This window comes from Biomphalaria glabrata, chromosome 2 (genome assembly GCF_947242115.1).
Source record: "Biomphalaria glabrata chromosome 2, xgBioGlab47.1, whole genome shotgun sequence".
Classification (NCBI taxonomy): Eukaryota; Metazoa; Mollusca; class Gastropoda; family Planorbidae; genus Biomphalaria; species Biomphalaria glabrata.
Genome location: NC_074712.1, coordinates 48,380,878 through 48,402,557, shown reverse-complemented (window position 1 = coordinate 48,402,557; position 21,680 = coordinate 48,380,878). Strand labels below are relative to the sequence as shown.

Here is a 21,680-nt window from a genome sequence, read left to right as displayed (position 1 = left end):
TCCCCATTCCAAGTGTTATACTTTATTTATTTAGTAATCGCTTTTATTAAATAGTTTCAAAATCATCTAATAAATTATTCATATGGCTATTAGCTAACTACTTTCGATACATTATCAAACTTTACACAATGCTCTTGAGGACAGGTATACTTGGATCTATATCACTTGGCATACTATTTGTGGGCCGGATTGCATAGAAATGCCCGGGTAAATTTTCACACCTAGTGCGCCCCAGTCTACACCCTTGCCAATGCAATCACATGTTTAGTGACTATTTTGCATGCATTTCGAATTTCTTGTACTCCCATCTTGAAACTATGACATCAGGTGATGATCCCCACCGACCGACTGGGTGCCGACCCGACGGACTTTTGCCAGAATGCCCGTATTGCCTGGCCGCCCTCGCTCCCCGCATGCACACTCACACGCAAACAAACCTCTGGGACATCTTTGTATAATCAAACTTTTAGCAGCTCATCACAACGCGATAATTGACTCGGTGGTGTGACATGATGAAAGATATGTCCGTTATTTATAGCTCAAGTAGATGTCTGACGATTGACCAATGCGCTAGCGATTTCTATAGGGCACTAAGTAGCCTAGGCCTAATCACAAACATTCCTTTCTTCTTTTTAAATCTGTGTGACATTCTTAGTTTAAACCAAGCAAACATTTATCCGAACTCGTCTGGGGAATCACTGTGACTTAAGATCATTTAGAAATGAAATAGATTATATTTATGAACATTTTTTTTTTTTGCTGAAATTGTATTATTATGTGTCAATATTATAACTGGATAGAACACTATGCAGAACTCTACCAGATTGAAAACGCCATCTCACCAAATGCTGTTTCCAACTTCCCATCACTTCCAGTTTTGACGGAATTAGACGAAACGCCCTCAGTAAAGGAGCTGAGCATTGCCATTGACATGCTTGCACATGGGAAAACACCCGGAGGAGATGGCATTCCTGCTGAAGTAATTCAGGCTGGAAAACATGCCCTAATCAAACCACTCCATGAACTGCTAAGCTTGTGCTGGGAACAAGGAATGGTCCCCCAGGAATTGAAAGACTCCAACATTGTTACAATTTATAAAAATAAAGGCGACCGCTCTGATTGTAACAATTACAGAGGTATCTCACTGCTTAGCATAGTCGGAAAGGCTTTTGCTAGAGTGTTACTAAAGCGATTACAGATCCTGGCAGATCGTGTTTATCCAGAGTCGCAGTGTGGCTTTAGGGCAGGAAGATCTACAACAGATATGATTTTCTCTCTGCGGCAGCTACAGGAGAAGAGCAGAGAACAAAAGCAGCCCCTCTTCATAGCTTTTATTGATTTGACCAAGGCCTTTGACCTTGTTAGCAGAAGCGGTCTGTTTGCTGTACTAGAGAGAATCGGCTGTCCAAATAAGTTAAGAAAACTAGTGTCAGCTTTTCACGAAAATATGCAGGGCACCGTTCAGTTTGGAAGTTCTTCCTCCAGGCCATTCTCCATTAAAAGCGGTGTAAAACAAGGATGTGTACTGGCCCCTACACTTTTTGGCATCTTCTTCTCAGTCGTACTATCCAGTGCTTTTAAATCCCTGGAAGACGGAATATACATCCATAGCAGATCCGATGGAAGGCTCTTTAACCTGGCACGTCTTAAAGCCAAAACGAAAAGGCGTCGTATCTTGATAAGGGAGCTGCTGTTTGCCGATGACGCGGCACTCGTATCTCACTCACAAGGAGATCTACAGAAGCTAGTGAACGCCTTAGCAGCTGCTTGTCAAGAGTTTAGCCTTACTATAAGTCTCTCCAAGACCGAAATCCTGGCACAAGACGTTGCAGAAATACCTATAATACAAATTGGGAACCACACCCTTTCAGTGGTGCAGGAATTTACCTACTTGGGTTCAACAATTGTCAGTAACCTAGACTTAGACATCGAGCTGACTGTGACAGGTGGGGAAATGGGACGTGTGTTTGGCACGTTTTATGTCTAGGGGATGATTATTTTTAATGCTATCACACCCCCACTTATCAGCATATGAATCGGGAGCAGACACGCAACGAGACAAAGCAATGAAAGATAGATACAAAAGTTAAAATAAAGGATATTTATTTACATAAATATACATATAATAATAAAAAGGGGGAGGGTTTGCATCTATCTCTAGTATATTCTATGTTTAATCATCACTCTTGCACATAATAAGAGAGTATGTCACTTTGTCCTCTGACTTAGCTGGTATTCCTGTTGATGTCGCAGCTGGCTGTGTCCTGGCTTGAGGTTCTGCAGCTGGAGGTGGCGCTCTAGCGGATAGAGGGACGCCGGCGATATAGCTCTTGTGGAGTCTCAGTCCCAAGTTCTAGTATCTGTAGTGGGCACAGTATGGCGGGTGGCCGGATACCGTGGGCACAAGGTTACTGCGGGCAGAGCTGATCTGCCGTGGGCAGTGTGAGTAACAGGATATGTCCAGTGAGTTGCAGAGGGTTGGCGTAGCTATGACGTCTCGCACAGATCTGACTCTATAGGGACGTCGCGCCTAATAGCTTGACAGGTGGGCTGTCGAATAGGCGGGCAATGCCGATAGCGCCAAGTAGTAGAGTTGGGTAGATCTCAGTAGGCAAATGCAGCGCTGAATAGCACTAAGCACAACTGCAGGTAAATGGATCGTTGATCCAGTAACTAGGCAATAGGTGATTCTTGATAGCAACTAGGCAAGTGCAGCGCTGATTAGCACTAAGCACATAGATAGGCCAGTAGGCAAATAGGCAGGTAAGCGATCCGATAAATAGGCAGACACCTGAGGGAGGCTGCGGATAAATAAAGACAAGTTAGGACATGTCTCTTATGCATCTTATCGATGCCCTCGACTGAGGTGCATTCGTCAGATTGGTAAAATTGCTTTAGAGCATAAAGGGGAGATGATGACAAATGGGATTTGGAAAATAGATGGCAGATAGTGGCAATATAGAAATGTACATAAAAGGGGAAATAATAATATAAGAATGTACATAGAAGGGGAAATAATAATCTCAAATAAACAACACAGGTGGATAGAGAAAGAAAAGGGGGGGGGGGTTGAATTGGGCGGTGGTCAGCGATCGAGATGCTTTGTTTGCATATGACCGTGGGTCGAGAACAATGGAGCGTGCTTGAATGTCCCTTCAAGCGGCGCAACTCTCCTTAGAGTAAAATGAGTAACGGGGAGATAATTCATATATCTTCTCTAAACGCAGTATCAGTGCGCTGGTAAAATTATCACGGTTGTCAACCGAGATAAAGGAAATAGAATAAGATGTACAAATATATACATGGTTGCATCAACGATCAATTGAGCAACGTAGCATTAATAGATTAATGCAATACATAAATAAATACATAGGACATGTTTATGTTTTCTACTTACGCCAGTGAGAAATACACAATGCACTAATTAAATATAAATGAACTAGGCAAAATACACATGATAAAATCCAATGGAAATATACACAGAGTAATTAAGATGGAACTTGTGATTAAGTTCGACTTACCACCAGGTATTCCTCTAGGAGAGAGAATAAGTGATATAGTCCAGACTCGATAGCTCAGCTCGAATGAGAAATGAAAAAGGGTCTGGCTTGAGTTGGTTTACTTTATATAAGCCTGGAAAGTTCGGGCGGACACAGGAAATGCCCTAGGCTAAGATTTATCTTACACGTGGGTGGATTTGACTCGAGGTGGGAGCCGCACCTTGGAATATCACGCGGTGTGTTGACCAGGGTAATCTCTTAGATCAAAGAGAGACGTGAGAGAAGGGGGGGGGAAGGATTAGCTTGCATTCAAACCAAGGTGGTGTCAACCGCGACCATCCTTCAGACATCCGGCGGGTAAGACAAAAGAGATTGGGTGTTTACCTTTCCCCGATCAAGGGCAGATAAATGAAAGGACGCGCCTTCGCTATCTCCAATGTGGTCAACTAAGTCTAGCCTGGAGGAGAAAAGGTGGTGCGGGTGGAGAATTCAGGGGTAGGATGGGGAAATAATTAAAATAAAATAAATAAATAAGGAAAAATAATAATTAATGCTGTGATAATTTAGAGCGACTCTGACAGCGAGTTTTTGACTTGTCACACTGACAAAAAGGATAGGAAAAGCTACCACAGCATTGGCAAAACTCTCCAAGCGCGTCTGGGAAAATGGTAAATTGACCACAGCGACCAAAATCCTAGTCTACAACGCCTGTGTTGTGAGCACTCTCCTTTATGGCAGTGAAAGCTGGTCAACATACATGTACCAAGAGCACAGATTGAATAGTTTCCACTTGCGCTGCCTGAGACGCATAATGGGCATCTCTTGGAGGGACCATGTCTCCAATCAGGAAGTTTTGAGACTGGCCAATATGAACAGCATGTATGCTCTCCTGACACAAAGGAGATTACGCTGGCTCGGACATGTCACCCGCATGCCAGATGGTAGAATCCCGAAAGATATCTTATATGCTGAGCTTGTGGAAGGAGTCAGACCCAAGGGCCGCCCAAGACTAACATATAGAGATGTCTGCAAGCGAGACATGAGAGCCTCAGGCATCAGTGAAAGTATATGGGAAAACATAGCCAAAGACCGGAGTGCATGGAGACAGACTGTGCGTGCTGGGACAACCCTTGCTGAGAACAAAAGAATTGAAGCGGCTTTAATCAAGAGGGAAAAAAAGAAAGCTGCCCTGTCTGCTAGCCCTAAATCAGAGGCATACAAATGTACGAATTGTGGCAAAGTCTGCCGTTCTAGAATTGGCTTGATTAGCCACACCAGATTCTGCCCCCTATCAAGATTAAGCCAAAACCAGTGACTCACTTGGGCGCATCCATTGCCTTTCGAGACAAAAGGAGCCATATATTATAACTGGAGCATTAAATTTGTTTTTGTAATCTTTAGCAGCTTGTTTAATTTTTGAGTTAGAGAATGTTACTTTGGAACTGGGTCCTGCTTCACCTGAGTGGCCTGGTATCCATTGGGGAAACAAGAATAGGAGATTTTTTCGTGCGTACGCTACATTAATGTACCATTTCTGTTTCTGAAGTAATGAAGGATGGTAAGCAGCAATCATGTTCTTTCCTGTAAAGAGGTCAGATTTATGCGCTGCGTAAATTGTAATATCAATGAGAATGGGCGTGGTTTTATATGGTTATTTACCTTTCTGACCCGATACATAGGCGGAATTGAAAGCTACTTACTCATTCATTTCCGCAGAGAATGCGAAATGATTTGCTTACCTGCACACTTTGTTGTAAGGGAAGGGCTGCATGGTTCGCTTCCTAATCTATCTGCTCCAGTGACTAGTGGGTAGTCTTTTATTTCAGCCCGATTTAGTGTATTTTTCTACTACACCTTTAGTAGACTACAAAGTGAGGGATTGTAAAAAGGGGTCGCCGAGCTTAAAAGGTTGAGAACCGCTGCCCTAAGACATCCTTTGCCTCTTCTCCAGTTAGTGAAAACAGGTTATGCCTACTCTAAACTACTACATAACAAAAGAATTATGTAAATAGATAAATATATCATTTTAAATTCAGTTATATACAAGGCGACACCTACACAGTTCTTATGTATACAGACTTTTGTATTCCATCAATGCAGGATCCCTACATTGTCTTGTGGTAAGTACTTCGTCATATCGTAACGTGGTTTCGAGTTTCAATCGTGGCCGCGTCAATCCCCGGCTGTCCTGCAGGATTTCGCTATGATGTAATTATCTTCAATTCCAAACGAACGCCTGAAACTTCCGTTTAGACTAGGAGGTGTAGATTATCTTTCACCCCGAAGGGACATACGAATCATTTAAAACATTTTTTTACATTTTTCCGAGTATGAAAGTATGTAGTGTAGAACTCTATTAAAGGAATGTAATGTCTAGAGTGTTATGATTTCATTTTTTTTTACAAAGGTTATATTGACCCCCTCTGTTTATCTGGTAAAAAGTTTGTACACATTATTTCTCCCACATTCAATCTCGGATCAAGCTGAAATTTTGCACACTTATTTAAATATATTGAAGATTTAGCTAATTAGCTAATTAACTATTGGTAATTAATTAATTTGTTTCATATCTCAAACAAAGGAAAAATGTATTTGACTGAAGTGACGTAAAGGGTAAATTATTCCCCTTTATAGGTCGCCGCTTTAAAGTAAGTTTGCAACAAACAATAGATACCTTTTATAGCTACCTCACTAGCAGAGTGGTTAGTATGTCAACTTGAGAAGTCTTGAGTCATTTCCCTTTTAAAAAAAAATGATTTTACAAAGCGATTATGGTAAAATTCTCCCAGATATCCCTTTCATGCTCCCCCCCCCCCCCAAGCCATTTTTAGCGGCCCCCGAAAGGGGAAAAGACGCTATTAGTTTTGTGTGAAATGTCTGTCCGTCTGACCATCTGTCCGTCCGTCCAGTTTAGATCTCGTAAACTAGAAAAGATATTGAAAATCGGACATCACAATATTTTAGACCATTCAAAGTTCTGATGCAACGACTACTTTTTTTTCCTGAAAGCTTCTTTTAAAGAGAAAAAACTAATTAGTATGCATTATAAGTTAGACCTAATTTAAAACGAATAGTAATCTTATAAACTTAATTTTCTTAAATTTTTGTATCTAGGGTGCTGGCGAGAGGATGAGCCTTTTCAAAAAATTTGATCAATTATAAGACATCAGTTAGGCCAGGGGAGGCGCGGTGGCTGAGCGGCAAAGCGCTTGGCTTCGAATCCTGGTGAAGACTGGGATTTTTAACTTTTGGAATCCTTGGGCACCCCTGAGTCCACTCAGCTCTAATGGGTACCTGACATTAGTTGGGGAAAAGTAAAGGCGGTTGGTCGTTGTGCTGGCTACATGACACCCTCGCTAACCGTAGGCCACAAAAACAGATTAACTTTACATCATCTGCCCTATAGACCACAAGGTCTGAAGAACTAGTTAGGCCAGGTTCACATCTAACTTTACATTCACCTTCACCTATCCTTTGATCTGCTGGACCGTTGGGGCACTACACAAGATCTGTCAACCTTCTTTCTCCATTCTTATCTCTCATTTGTCTTTGATATAATTTCATTCGGATGTTCTTTCTGAAAATATTGAAGCCTACCTGGGTGGACCACTTCGGGGGCTGATTTTGAGTTTGTGTTTCCACACTAACTGTCTTTTGTAACCTTGTCTCAACTGGTTCAGATAAGTGATAGGATCATTGGGACGTGGATAGTGTATTGAGAAAGCTGAAAGTATTAGATAGCGCTAAACAAAAACAATGGACCTCATTCACCAATCGTAAACAAACAACATTTAGCCACGTGATAATATTGATAAAACAATGAAAATGACGTATCACGTGACAGCCTTTATGGATTGCGTAATTTGTATAGAAGAGATAGAGAACCACGTTGCAAAATGTTGTTAACGATTGGTGAATGAGGTCCATTGGTAAAAATATTTCTAATTATCTTTAAATTTTGAAGGATTGTTTGTGGCATCTTACTTCTCAAGAGACAATCTTTTCCCTTTACAAATAGAAAAAATGGAGTGACCTCTCCATTGCTGGGGGAAAGCCTGGGACTGTGTGAAATTTATAAAACAAACCATCAGCACTTGTGATCAAATTAACATGTAACAAACTTAATATTTAGCAATACAATCAATGTTTTTTCTCTTCTCGTGAAGCAGATAGAATCCCCCCCCCCCAAATAAAAAAGACATTTAATAGGTAGAATCCATATTCATTGTGACCGTTCATTGAATTATTCAATTCTAGCCCTATACTCTATATCTAGATTGACACTTTCACAAGTCTTTAAAATTATCTTTGCGCACTTCCACATGCTTGTCTTGGTGTAGTCGTTCTTTTGTAGGGTACAATCGTACTAACAAAAAAAAAGTAGGTTAATTCTATGTTTATCACAAGACATGTTTAATGCAACTGATAACATAGTCATACTATTTGACCCAAAGCATGCGCTTATACGCAAACCTTACTCTTTAGCCTTTGTACCATTTAGTGCACCGAGGCCGACGTTTCATTTATCTAGAAATAGTAGCCACTAGGAACAAACGTAATAATGCAATTTTTTAGGGGGTGCACTTTATTCTTTTATGTTAAGTGACTCTAATCCCTGATGGTAGGTGCACTTTATTATTTTATGTTAAGTGACTCTAATCCCTGATGGTAGGTGCACTTTGTTCTTTTATGTTAAGTGACTCTAATCCCTGATGATAGGTGCACTTTATTCTTTTATGTTAAGTGACTCTAATCCCTGATGGTAGGTGCACTTTATTCTTTTATTTTAAGTGACTCTAATCCCTGATGGTAGGTGCACTTTGTTCTTTTATGTTAAGTGACTCTAATCCCTGATGGTAGGTGCACTTTATTCTTTTATGTTAAGTGACTCTAATCCCTGATGGTAGGTGCACTTTATTCTTTTATGTTAAGTGACTCTAATCCCTGATGGTAGGTGCACTTTATTCTTTTATGTTAAGTGACTCTAATCCCTGATGGTAGGTGCACTTTGTTCTTTTATGTTAAGTGACTCTAATCCCAGATGGGAGGACTTTCCAGACGTTTGTAGAGAGGGCCCTTTGAGGAGACTAAAATGCCATTTGCATTAAAGCCAAGGTTTTGATGTATATTCCATTATGAAGTAGTTTCCAGTATTTCAAGATCTAGATCTGGCGGTTCAGACTACTATTTCCTTGTTCCAGATTTAAAACACAACTATTATTCTTGACTCTACAGCACTCTGTGCCACCCGCTATTGTTGAGTCAGTATTGGCAGTGATTATGTGAACATACCATTATTGTATGTTCTATAGTTTGCAAAGTTCATTTACTTTATTATTTATCTTAATAAAATAATTAGCGAAAAAGCGATTTCATAAATTATTTATTGAATTTCGATCATATCTTAAAGCCAATTTTTTTTTCCATTGAAGTATGAAGAACTAAAGCTTTCAACGAATTTATCAGTTTACAATCTAATGCCGATATTATGCTTGTATTTATTATATATTTTTTTGTTGCTGTTGTTTAATATAAACCACACAAAAGTGTACTATGAAATTAGATATTATGAGTGCTTTCATATTCAGAAATAATACCTGGTGACCAGGGCCGGCCTTAGATAATTGGAGGCCCTAGGCGAAGTGAATTTGGTAGCCCCAAATAAAATAGAATATACTTGTATATAATTAATTGATTTTAATTACACACACCTTCCAAAGTCGCATGACAATGAGGACCTTTCCCAGCGGCGCGTGACAGATGGCCACATGACAGCCTGCTCGTTAACTGTTGTCCAAAGAAACAGATGACCTTAACATCATCTGCCCTATAGACCGCAAGGTATGAAAGGGAAACTTTAATTACAATGATTTATTCCTAAAAATGATAATAATAAGCTTGATGTTACCTACATTGAACTAATAGATTCATTTTCACATTTAGTCAGGCTTCTAAATTCCTGAAGGTATCAAGCATCTATTATAAATTTGATGGATAGAAAATCTCAATAAACTATTCATAGATCTTGGCTGTTGTAGGCCTACAGACTAGCATAAAACAGTAGATTTATAAGTGTAGTATCCAAGGATCAAATTTCAAATAGGCCAACCTGTATGCACCGAATGCCACCGAACAACTAAACCACCATATCAAAGCATTTTTTGTTCACTAGAAGTCCTTTTTAATCGTTCATTGGCCTCCTTTTCGTTATATCTTGCATAACCTCCCCTCCCTCTTTATCTTTATACCTCCTGTTGTATAGTATCTTATCATGACAAGCTAAAGTAGAGCTTAATATCTGTTCTGTGTTTCAATAAACACTTAATGTTTTAATTACTTTTGTGCATGCAGCTCATCCTGTTCAAGTTGTCACTGACCTATGTCTGTCAGCGTCCCATGGGATAAGTATCATAATGTCCCACATTAATAAGGATGAAAAGATCACTTGTGAACAGTAAAATGTTATTATTTAGAGATCGAACTGATGGGGATTTCAAACAGACACAACACAATGATCAAATGTGTTCACTAGAGTTGCTTTCCGTTTTTATGAATAGATGCTGAAGCGAGATGGGAAATGCTGAGGACTAAAGAATTAATATCTTTGAAAGTAAAAAACAAGCAAAATAGAAACAATCCTTTAAAAAACAAAAACAAAGCTTGACTAACAGGGAGAGCTCCACACTTACAACTATATCTCTCAATAATGTAGAAGTTATTTCCCTTACTAAATATTAACCAAAATAATTAATTATTATTTTTTTAATTTGATTCATGTTTTGTTAGGTACAATGAATAATTATTTAAAATTTCAGCTTGATCAGAAAATTTGTGTGGGAGAAATAATGTGAATAATTATATAAGGGGAACAAACCCAACATATTTAGCCATATCTGGGAATACTAAAGGTATCAAACATTATTATTAATTACCAGTAGTTAATTGACTCATGTGTTTTTTTTTAATTTAATCATGTCTTGCTAATATCAATGAATATTTGTGCAAAGTTTCAACTTGATCCAAGAATGGGTGTGAGAGAAATAACGTGTTCTAACTTTTTACCAGACATACAGACAGACCCAAGTGTTGATATAAGCTTTGTAAAAAAAAAAAAACTCTACGAAACTACTTTGTATAAGATATCAAAAAAAGAAAGCCAACCAGTTTGTCATTCTAGAAGTCTACACTATGGCTAAACAAGTGGATGTCTTTAATTATGTAAAACCACGAGAACTGGGTTGTTTAGGACACACGTGCCTATTATCATGTAGGTTAATGTTATCCTCCAGTGCTCTGTTCAGAACACACACAGGATCGTCAGAAGTAGTGCGTCATTCAGACTGGTAAAAGTTGAGAATGTTAGTTCCTATCATGTGTTGGAGTGAGGCCCGTTCCACTGAAGAAAGATACACGAACTGGCCATTATCGCTTCTAATTGACCGACCAATGCGTGAATGGTAGGTCATTTCATGATTAGGCCAGTCAGTTCGCCCAATGGGCAGAGATGATGGGCCAAAGTCGGCAGAAAATGTTCATGTGCAGATTTGTTTAAAAATACATGAATGATAATTACATGCTATACTCACACAAATCTGTCAGATTAGTTTTATTTTGGAAAATGATCGATTACTTGTTGCATATTTATGACATTTCGAACTACATATCAGAGTGTCATTTTTAAATCTGCATCTATTTGTTGAGCGATTGATGTAATTGCTTCGGTTATACCTTTGGCCTTCGGTTAGTGCTTGTAGAGACGTGACGGTACGAAATATGTATAAGAACTTTAATTGTGTTGGCTAGCATTGGTTAATAATTGTCAGCTTTGTTAGCCAGTATCGCACCTTTTTGATATTTGATATTACATACCTTCTTCTTACAGGAAAGCATGCATATAGAAAGCTATAATTACACTAGCGACAATATGCAAATTCTAGCGCAGCCGTTTTGACGCGAGTCGTTTTGGTGCTATTAGTTCTGACAATAAATTGGAAAAAAAAAAAAAAAAAAAAAAAAATTACAGTATTAGGAACATTTATTTCCTCTATACTGTTCAACAGTATATATAGTATCCATTCTCCACTAAAATTGTAATAAAAGTTTTGCGAACTATAATACGTCAGATTCAGAGACCACGATTGATATGCTCCCCCCTCCCACTCATATATTCTAGGCGAGGTGCGTGAAACGCACAAGTCGATACATATATTATGTTTAAAGTGAGGTCACTTCGAGGCAAGAAGGCCGTGTCAGAACGTGCAAGTCTTTTCCAGTTTCTATTTTTCATATTCTGACCTCAACCTGTTTACAACCTCCTCTGTGTGGCGATGGTTCCAGGTGAGTGATTTTCTCAACTGTGACCTATTTTGACACAAGTAAACCTGGCTTGCATAGACCTGACCAGAAAGAAAGAAAACAAAAAATAATAAAAGTAAAGAAAAGAATAAAGGCAGTTAACCGAGTATAGGATTCCTTTCTAAGTCACGAGAAAGTAGATTACCAAACGTCCGGCAAAAGGAGGACATGCCATTCTTTTTTTAGTCGTGTCCTCCGTCCGGCAGGCATTGGCCTAAAGTAGGAAATTGTCCGGAGTTGAAGATAATCTACTTCCAAGTCGAAGCCAGCCGCAGGACGACGGGGGGGGGGGGGGGGGATGGTATGAACCCGAGACTATCGAAACGACCGAAGGACAGTGCAGCGCGCATACGCCGGGGATGCCAGATTTCGTAGCTAACCGTGACGCCTCGGTGGAAGCATCTGGAACACGGAACAATTGAGGTTACAGTACAGAAATTGGAGGCGAATTTCCCATGGTTAGTGCTGCCCTCAGCCACTTATAGCGAGGGAGTTCCAGGAACGAGGCGCGGTTCGCCGTGTACACTGTACGATCCCCAATCTCGATCTATGGTCGTTACTGTTGGGAACCCTCAGGACTAGGGGTATAGACCTCCCGGTCCAGATCTGTTCACTGGATTAAAATTTCTTCTGGACGTTATCAAAGGTAGTGAAACCGGATGTGCCAAATGAAGAGTAACCAACACTGCCTCCTTGTTGTTTTTGTTTGTTTGTTTGTTTGTTTTTTGTGTTTTTTTTAATTTTTCTTTATCTCCTCTAGGGTGAGGAAGGAACGGAGACCTGCCAACTCAGAGCCCAACAATTCCGCCACACAGTTTCATAAGGGGGCCGTCATAGGAGAGGAATAGGAGTGGAGGTTGTTACATGGCTTGTGGCGGTGACATTTATGTAGACATACTGTAATATTTCATGTATGCTCAGACCTAATGTCAATGCTTCATGTAGTTTAAGGCATGCTGTCTATATTTTCTGCAGGTTAGACATGTTATTGTGTATGCTTCTTTATTCCCGCTTATAACTTGTATATTGATATTATGTAGTCCTCAGAACACTCTGCTGGCCTATTTAATTTGAATCAATATGAAACTGCATGGAAGCAAAGCGTGACCATGTAATGATTAATGATGCAAATAACTGCGTCTTGTTCCAGCAGGTCTCGTAATTCATAAGTTACAATTTACTTCTTTTGTTTAACTAAAAGTAATATGCAGCAATTTACAATTGCTTATCAGGGCTTACTAAGGGCGATTTAATTCAGTCGTTAACTCTACAATGACTTTTTCACTTGCTTGCATCGTTAAGTAATTGCATTTTGTTTTCTTCCATTAGACTCTGAATTACATGCTTCATTTCGTTTCAATTTTGTATTAAATTACATGACTGTGTGATTGTGGAGTGTCAGCAAAGTATGATTGTTTTGTGATCGATAACTGTTTATGAATTATTTATTTGATATAGGCCAACAGTTGACGACACAAAAAAAAACCCTAGAAGGTTAAAAGTACCTACCATATCTCCAATTCAGAGTTAAGAGGTTACAGGGTTTCATTCCATTTTGAAAAGTGGGTAAAAAAATCTTATTTGCGAACGATGGTAAACATTATTTAGATTTAAATATTGTCAGTAAAAGAAGATGTAGATCTAGTTACACATATGACGTTTTAAGTGTAGTGGCTGAGTTAAAAATTCAGACCGATTCGGCACAAAACAAACGGCTCCAGTAGATGTGCGAAGAACAGTTCTTTACTGACTCACTTGCCTATCAGTTTAAATTAAGTTTGTAGTCTGAATGTTGTTGTTTTATCTGTAAAACACGAAGTATGCTAAATGCGAAAGCTGTAAAACTTTTCATTTATACAAGACTTCGATAAAATATGGAATAGTATTACGAGACACCTGCACGACCATAGTGGGGCTAAAAAGAGGACCAAGCAGTGGAGTAGATAGGAATTTGCCATTATTTGGGGGGCCCGGGTGAGGGCTTGGCTTATTAGGTGACCCCTGCATTTTGCGTAATATTTAATGTAAAAAAAACCCCACTCATTTGGGGGACCCCTCAAGTGGGGGCTCGGGGGATTTTCAAATTTTCCCCCTCCCTAGCTACGCCTCTGGGACCAAGCAAAAAAAAAGTCAAAGTAAATTTAAAAAATAGACATACAATGTATGTAATGAAATATGTTTGTAAATCAAAGACCGCAAAACGAATATATTTTGTATACGGTACGAAATATGTATAAGAACTTTAATTTTGTTGGCTAGCATTGGTTAATAACTTTCAGCTTTGTTAGCCAGTATCGAACCTTTTGGATATTACATAAAGTCGAAATGAAAGTTTGCAAAGTCAATCCTTCGAACAGACATGAATAAAGCTTTGTGCATTTTTTTTCATTGAAGGTTCCATACGTAATGAGAAAAATGACTCTAACTAGTGTTATGGAGTGTGTGTGTGTGTTTCTATGGTGAAGGTAAGAAGTTAGCGATTGATTGGTGGCTATGCAGTGTGAATGATGCAATATAATCGGCACTGTCGTAAGCTGTCTTGGGTACGCCAGACGACTCCATGATGCCAGAGTGTAAAGACGTGTTTTTATTGAGTTATATTTGTTTAATGTAGTGGAGCACTGTGGAGTGGATACTTTTTCAGACCACCCCGGCCACCCCGATATCCACGTGACCCTTTCCCTATATGGCGTCTTGTGTCCGCGCGTAAAAAGGCAGAACAACGTGGGCACTGTCCATTCTACCGGCATCTCTTGTCACTGTAATGTCTGTACGTTACTGGACCTACTTCGTTTTCACTCCCTGTTTGTGCCTGGTTCTACACCTTGTGTTTACGTATGGCTGCAGGTAATCACATTTTACTTATTCATATTAGATTGTAATTTTATTTAGTAGTCTATATGGAATATCACTACCGCGGTTTTCGTCCATGTTGTTGGACTATTCTTATTTTCAGAAGCCAGCATGTAGATGAATTTATTTATTGAATAGCGTACCTGAAGTATAGGCCTACTAGACAAAATAGTTCCTATATAGAATGCTAACTGTCCATCTTGTAAATGTATTTTTACAACCAGTGTGTAGATACTGGCTTTAAGAAACAGTGTACAGATTTGTTCTATTTAATTGTTATAGTTTTTTTGTAAGGAAAGTAAAGAGCGAAGCTCTTCAAACAATGTCTGTTTGTTTTATGTAGAACAACTAGTTGATTTATTATTAGAGAACTACGTTGTCAGTTATTTTACAATGTTTCGGGTGTTCCATATCTCTCTTGTGTTCGTATAAGAGATGATTGGTTTACACTATAAGATTTTCTTTTTGTTTTCTTTTGTTAGATCTAGTATTTAGACTTCGATGTTATGTGTACAACTTGGTCTAACCATTTAGGCCTATTATGTTTAGTTTATGCTCATGTGTAATTATGTTTTATGTTTGCCTTTGGCAGGTCTTTAGTGTATAATAAAGAGAATGAAATCGGCCTACGAGTTCCTTTCATCATTAAGAATTTAGTTTGTTCTGTGCCAAACCCACCACATTAAAATTAAAGTGTTTTTTTTCCATTTCATCTTAGGTTCAATTTGTCTCTATTGTAATAAAAGTTATGCTTAGTATTGTTCAAAAAGAAGTTATTCAAGTTAATTCAAGTTTTAAAAGTTAAAATATAATACGCCTACAGCGGTTTTGTTTCTACCAGACTTTTGTTGGTATAAGTCAATGACCGTCAACACCAAGGAGCAGTCTACTTCTCTCTTCTGTTCATTGTGTCGATACAAATGTTCTTGTCACTTTATCATTTGGTCCGGGAATGCAAAAGAAACAAAATCGCATATCTTGAGAAGATATCTGCAACGGATTATTTTGTGCAGCCTTGAATATACAAACATCTTTTCATATAGAAGATAGAGGGTCTCATCTTTCTACCGTTTACGAGTGACTTGGTATGTTTTAAGTTTAAATCAGAAAATATGAAAAATTGAGTTTCATTTATTGCAGTAAACAACAGGGGTAAAGCCGATGCTTGCTGGACAAAAAGACACGACCCCGAAAAGGAGGTCACGTCATACCTTTGCCAGATGTCTGGTAACACTAAAATTGGTAGAAGATTGCTTTGTATAGAATACCATAATTGAAAACAACTACACATATCATGCGTTAGCAGAAAAGTTCCGAGGAAAAGACGGTTTGGGTTGCACAGCAAATGGGGTGCCAAAATAGGTACTAAAACACAGTATAAAATAGCATATATTTTTGTTGCTACGTTCGATAATTGTAACTTTTGCATTGCTTTTTCCTGACGCCCCTAATGCAAACATGAATTACGTACATTGTTGGGAGATGGAGACGCCGACAATCCTTGCTTCCCCGGGAGCCTGGCTCCCTCGGTACGCCATTGTACTTATACTCATTAGTCCTCGTCCACAATTACCCCCCCCCCCCCAAGTTAGACCTATAACCTAAGAAGTTGATTGAAATCTCTATGGAGTGGACGGTTAAATAGCTGTTAAATGACATGTCAAATAGCTGTTAAATGGCATGTCAAGTGACAAGAATCAGTAAGCAGCCTTTATTGTCACACAGCACTCCTTCCCCTCCCCCCCCCCCCCACCACACACCGTACACACACTACAAATCAAGAGCTCATTTAGCGATAATGAGTTTGTAGGTTACAATTCACAAACAGCTTATTTCCCAAACAGGATAAGTCTTAACCCTACACAAAAACATGCGGCATAGTGGGATGATGTACATAGGTAAATAAGATCGGGGGGGGGAGGGGTGATGTATTCTAGGGTAAAGGAACTTTTTAAAAAATAAATCAAATGAGAACATAATTTCAGAAATCAAATTTGCCAAACAACTTAAGCAAAAAAACTAAAGATGTATTTGTATGCCTATACGCAGAACTAAATACTCAACTGTAGACTGTAGGTAATGGAGATTTTCAAGTTCAACTACAAAGTTTTAAGGGCGTTAAATGGAACTTGCTGTTGCCAACGAAATAAAAATAGACTTCGTTATAATTGTAACAATATTTTAATGCGTGGCAGTTAATCTTGGTATCATGTATATTTCCGCTTGTTAGTGGCCTTTTTGTTTGTCAATAAGTTTGAAGTCTTAGATTGAAAGTCTAATGCTTCCTCCTTGTTGAAAGTATTTTATGTTACAAAAGTATAAGAGCTTAGAACATTTGATTCTGCAGTGTTTTAATGTGAAAACAAAAAAAAATAAAAATATCATGTACATTCATAATAACAACGTATCAACAGTTCCTTTAGTTGTTTTTTACACCGGATACAACCAGCGGTTCTCAACCTTTTTAGTTCGGCGACCCCCTTTTACTATTTTCAACTACGTGGCGACCCCCATCCCCACAGTAAAATTATTTTCGTTTATAATCATAAGTAACTGTGCTTTCGCTATTGGTATAAAAACTTAATTCAAATTTGAATATCTGGTATGTATTGCCAAAGTTTTATGTTTAAATCATTTAACAATAGGCCTATGTAACCGCCGTATACTCTTGAAATACATATTTCTTCATTTAATGAAATTCCAAACAAATGAAATTGTAGGTCGTGCGTTTATTAAGATTTCTATTACGTAACATATTCCTGTTCCAGACATTCCCGTTCCATACATATTCCTGTTCCAGACATTCATGGCCGTAGACAGGATTTTTTTTCGGGGGGGGGGGGGGATTTTTTTCTCCCCCCCCCCCCCCGTGGAAAAAAAATTATATGTATTTATGTGTGTGTGTGTGTGTACATAATCTTTATTACATTCTGACCCTTCATTCTTTCGGAAGACGTTTATTGTGCCCTAGAATAGGAGCTCCCCCAGCGCGGGGCAAAGCCCCGCCGCCAAGCACTATTTCTGATATTGAAAACCAACGAAATGCATATTCTGAGGTATCTACAGTGCATTTTCCTGCTATTAAAAAGTTCTATTTCAAAAACCTAATTTGCTATTCTATCTGACTTAGACCCTCCCGCGCCGTTCGGCGCATTTGCTGTTAAGCTGTTTCCATAAAATTGTAGATTCCCCGCAATTACTAGCAAGGGGGTATGGGGGAGCGCTAGGAGCTCCCCCAGCGGGGGACGAAGCCCCGCCGCCAAGCATTATTTCTGGTATTGAAAGCCAACAAAATGCATATTCTGAGGTATCTACACTGCATTTTCCTGCTATTCTTACTGACTTAGATCCCCCCCGCGCCCTTAGGAGCATTTGACGTCAAGCTGTTTCCATAAAAATCTGTCACTGGTAATGTCTGAAGCCTCATCCCACCCGCCATGAGGACCTCCATGAATGAGTGGCATCTGACCCTTCATTCTTACTCTAAAATAGGTACTTTCTGGAGATAGTGAAAACATTGTAAACTCCCCGTGATTGCTAGCAAGGGGGTCTGGGGGAGCGCCGGGAGCTCCCCCAGCGCGGGGCATAGCCCCGCCGCCAAGCACTATTTCCTGTATTGAAAGCTAACAAAATGCATATTCTGAGGTATCTTCAGTGTATTATCCAGCTATTTCAAAAACCTAATCTGCTATTCTTACTGACTTAGACCCTCCCGCGCCGTTCGGCGTATTTGGCGGCAAGATGTTTCCACAAAAATCTGTCACTGGCAATGTCTGAAGCCTCTTCCCACCTGCTCTGAAGACCTCCATGAAAGTGTGGCGCTAAATTGTACTAGGATATCATTGCAACTCTTCTTATGCGTAATTCATTTTGTCGGAGAACATGTCCCGCAAACCTCATGCGTCGCTCTCGCACAATCTTACTAAGGGGTCGACTCCCAGTTCCACCTCAAAATGCTCTGTAGGGGGATCTTAAACTCAAAACCATCTGGAGGGGTTTTAAACTTAAAAAAAAAAGCCATCTGTAGAAGAGGGGTTTAAACTCAAAACCCCCGATTGGATTGGCTACGCTCAAATAATTTTAGTGTGTAATTTGCTTTTTTTTTTATATTGAAGCGGTATTTTTAGCATCAAACCCCTCTGAATGGGTGGTTTAAACTCAAAACCCCTTTTGGCAACGCTCGTAGCATTTTGAGTGCGTAATTTGCTTTTTTTTCTTACACTAAAGATGTATTTTTTATTCTCAAACTCGAACCCCTCTGGTAGGGGATTTGAACTCGACCCCCCCCCCCCTGGTAGGGGGTTTTAAACTCAAAACCCCTTTGGTTGTGCTGGGACAAATGATGGTTTAGTATTAAATTCTCAACTAAAATAAACAAAATCAAATCAAAAAATCAGTCACTAAATTCCGACTCCTTCGTTGGGGGGGGGGGGGGGGGTTGAACTATTTGAATAGCATGACGGAGCTCGGATAGTGATCAGGATAAGAGTAAACTACATTGCTACAATCGTTGCGATAGCTTGACATTGTTTCTGTTTCACCAGATGAGAAATTCTTGGAAAGTCATTGCAAAATCGCAAAGAATGTCATCTTCTGCATCAAGCATTTTTTTCTTAATGACTAATAGGCTGAAAAACCCATGTTTTGCAGAAATATATTGTTACAAATGAACAGTGATAGGTAGAGGTCAACGTGTGACCCCGGCGAGATGACACAGCAGCGAGTGTTCTCTGGAATCTACGCGTATAAACAAAGACATGATGTGACGTGTCCTCACGTGTTGTTCCAGGGGACTCATTTTCCTGTCTCTTTTTAGTAAATATTCCCATTCCATCGATCCTCCAATCTCCAATCTTTAATTATCTTTATTCACAGCTCAAAGCATGAATGGCGTCATATTTGTTTTATGATGCCGTTTATATGTTGTTGTTGTTTTTTTAATAGCGACACTTTCTCTACGAACCAAACAAGTTGGATATTATCATGTTTCAATAATTTTTTTTAGGAGGGAGGTATTTTCTTTTCTTTTTGCCAACGGTACGGCTGGCCGGATGAAACCATGTCGCGGGCCGTATTTTGGGCATCAATGGCCTATGTTAACACCACACTATAGAAATGTGCTCAACCCCAAAATAATAGATCTAATTAAACACTGCTCTATTTGTCTACAATATGCACTTTGAAATATACCTTATAACTAAAGCAACAGGCAACAGCAAAATTAATAAATACACAAAAGATGAAGACTTCACATCAAAACTAATAATTAATATCAGAAAGTAGAGGAAAATAAGATATATGAATTTATTTCCCTTTTTTTTTTAAAGTGACCTTAATCACTTGCGTTAATTGGTGCAAGAAACAGAAGAAACTCGAGTAGGCCTACATGGTAGGTACTTGGGCTGACACTGAGGGCTGGGGCTAATGATACATTTGTAGAACTAGCTAGTTCATATCGGACATATTATGTCTGGCTGGTCAAACGTTTGAACACGTGATTTCTCCCACACCCAATCTCGGAGCAAGCTGAAATGCGTGCCAACACAAGAATCAATAATAAAAAAAAAAAAACAATTAGACTAACTATTGTTAATTAATTATTTTGTTTTGTATTTCGAACAATGAAAGAAATTTTCTTGACTGATAAAGTGGTATAAGTTGAATTAGAAAAAAAATTGATTAACAACAAATCACTACAAACCTATTTTCATGAGCAGCCACTTGCATAGTGGTTACTGTATTGGCTTGAGGAAGCTTTAGCCATCGAGTTCGAATTCAGGTCGCTCACTTTTTTAAAATAAATACATTTAAAAAACGATGACCCAGATATCCCTTTCTTTCTCCCTTTCCCCTCAACCCTTTCCAACTGGTCCAGACAAGTGATAGGATCATATCGTATGGAGAAAGCTAAAAGCATGAAATAGCTCCAAACAAAAACAATTGGTAAAAATATTTCTAATCGCACATGTTGATATTGTCAGTCCAGATCTATTACAAATTTAATGACATGACCAAACTACACTTACTATAAGCTTTTTTTTTTAAAGTATTTTTTTTTATTTTGCTTGTTAGAATTTGCATAAGATGCAGTGTTCAAATGTTGCCTAATTTAAAAGTTATTGTTGCAATCAGGACTGGGACATGTGAAAATGACACCCGGGTCAAAGTTCGGATAGAACTAAGCCAAATAGGAATCAAAGATACAATGACCCTAAACTGAACTATAATATCTTGCTTAGGTCTGTAATGCCCCAAGCCTTCAATTTAATCTGCATTTGGTTATTTTAATCTGGCTAAAGCAGCTAAACTGAGGGGACAGAAGCATATTTCGAATATTTGTCCAAGCCCTTGAATATTTTTAATTGTGTAAGAATACGAAAGAATACACTCTGTAAATAATCCGAATATCCTTTAAATTGCACGCTTTAAAAAAACCACTACATCTCTCAACTTCTATTATCTTTGACTCATTTATTTTGTCAGCCCTTTATTTACTTGTTTACATAAGATACGCTTAGACAGCTAGTCAAACTTAATTAAATTTCTTAGATTATTTTTGTCTAGCGTTTATTTCATGCCGAAAAGATGACATTATTGTTGTTGTTATAATATTAAGGATATTACGTATCTCAGCTCCAACCTTCCGTGGGGTGGCGACGGGTAGGGTTAGAGGCGTGACCTCCGTCAGAGGCGTGACCTCCGTCAGACGTCAGAGGCGTGACCTCCGTCAGAGGCGCTTTATACTTACGTCTCCAATAAGTAACTAGATTCTACAAGTAGCCTAATGAGATTTAATATACATTTTGTCTCTCTTTTCTAACGAGGGGAATTTTTTTAAACTTTGGGAGAGTATCTTACTATAAAATGACACATGGATCTATAATTAATAGGCCTACTTTTTTTTTAATTGTGCACCACTGCATCGCTCAGAATACAATACTTAAAGAGGCCAACATTTCTCTTCCTCCCACT

At 38.9% G+C, this 21,680-nt stretch overlaps 1 protein-coding gene across 1 annotated transcript in view; it reads left to right on the top strand.

Annotated features, from left to right (window-relative positions):
• The first annotated feature begins 13,481 nt into the window (after positions 1-13,481).
• Positions 13,482-21,680, top strand: part of LOC106078478 (thioredoxin domain-containing protein 15-like) — a 33,087-nt gene continuing 24,888 nt past the window's right edge. The window contains exon 1 of the mRNA XM_056021040.1: positions 13,482-14,702. Within this exon, the coding sequence (XP_055877015.1) occupies positions 14,693-14,702 (10 nt within the window). The 5' untranslated portion in view covers positions 13,482-14,692. The remainder of the gene's footprint in view (positions 14,703-21,680) is intronic.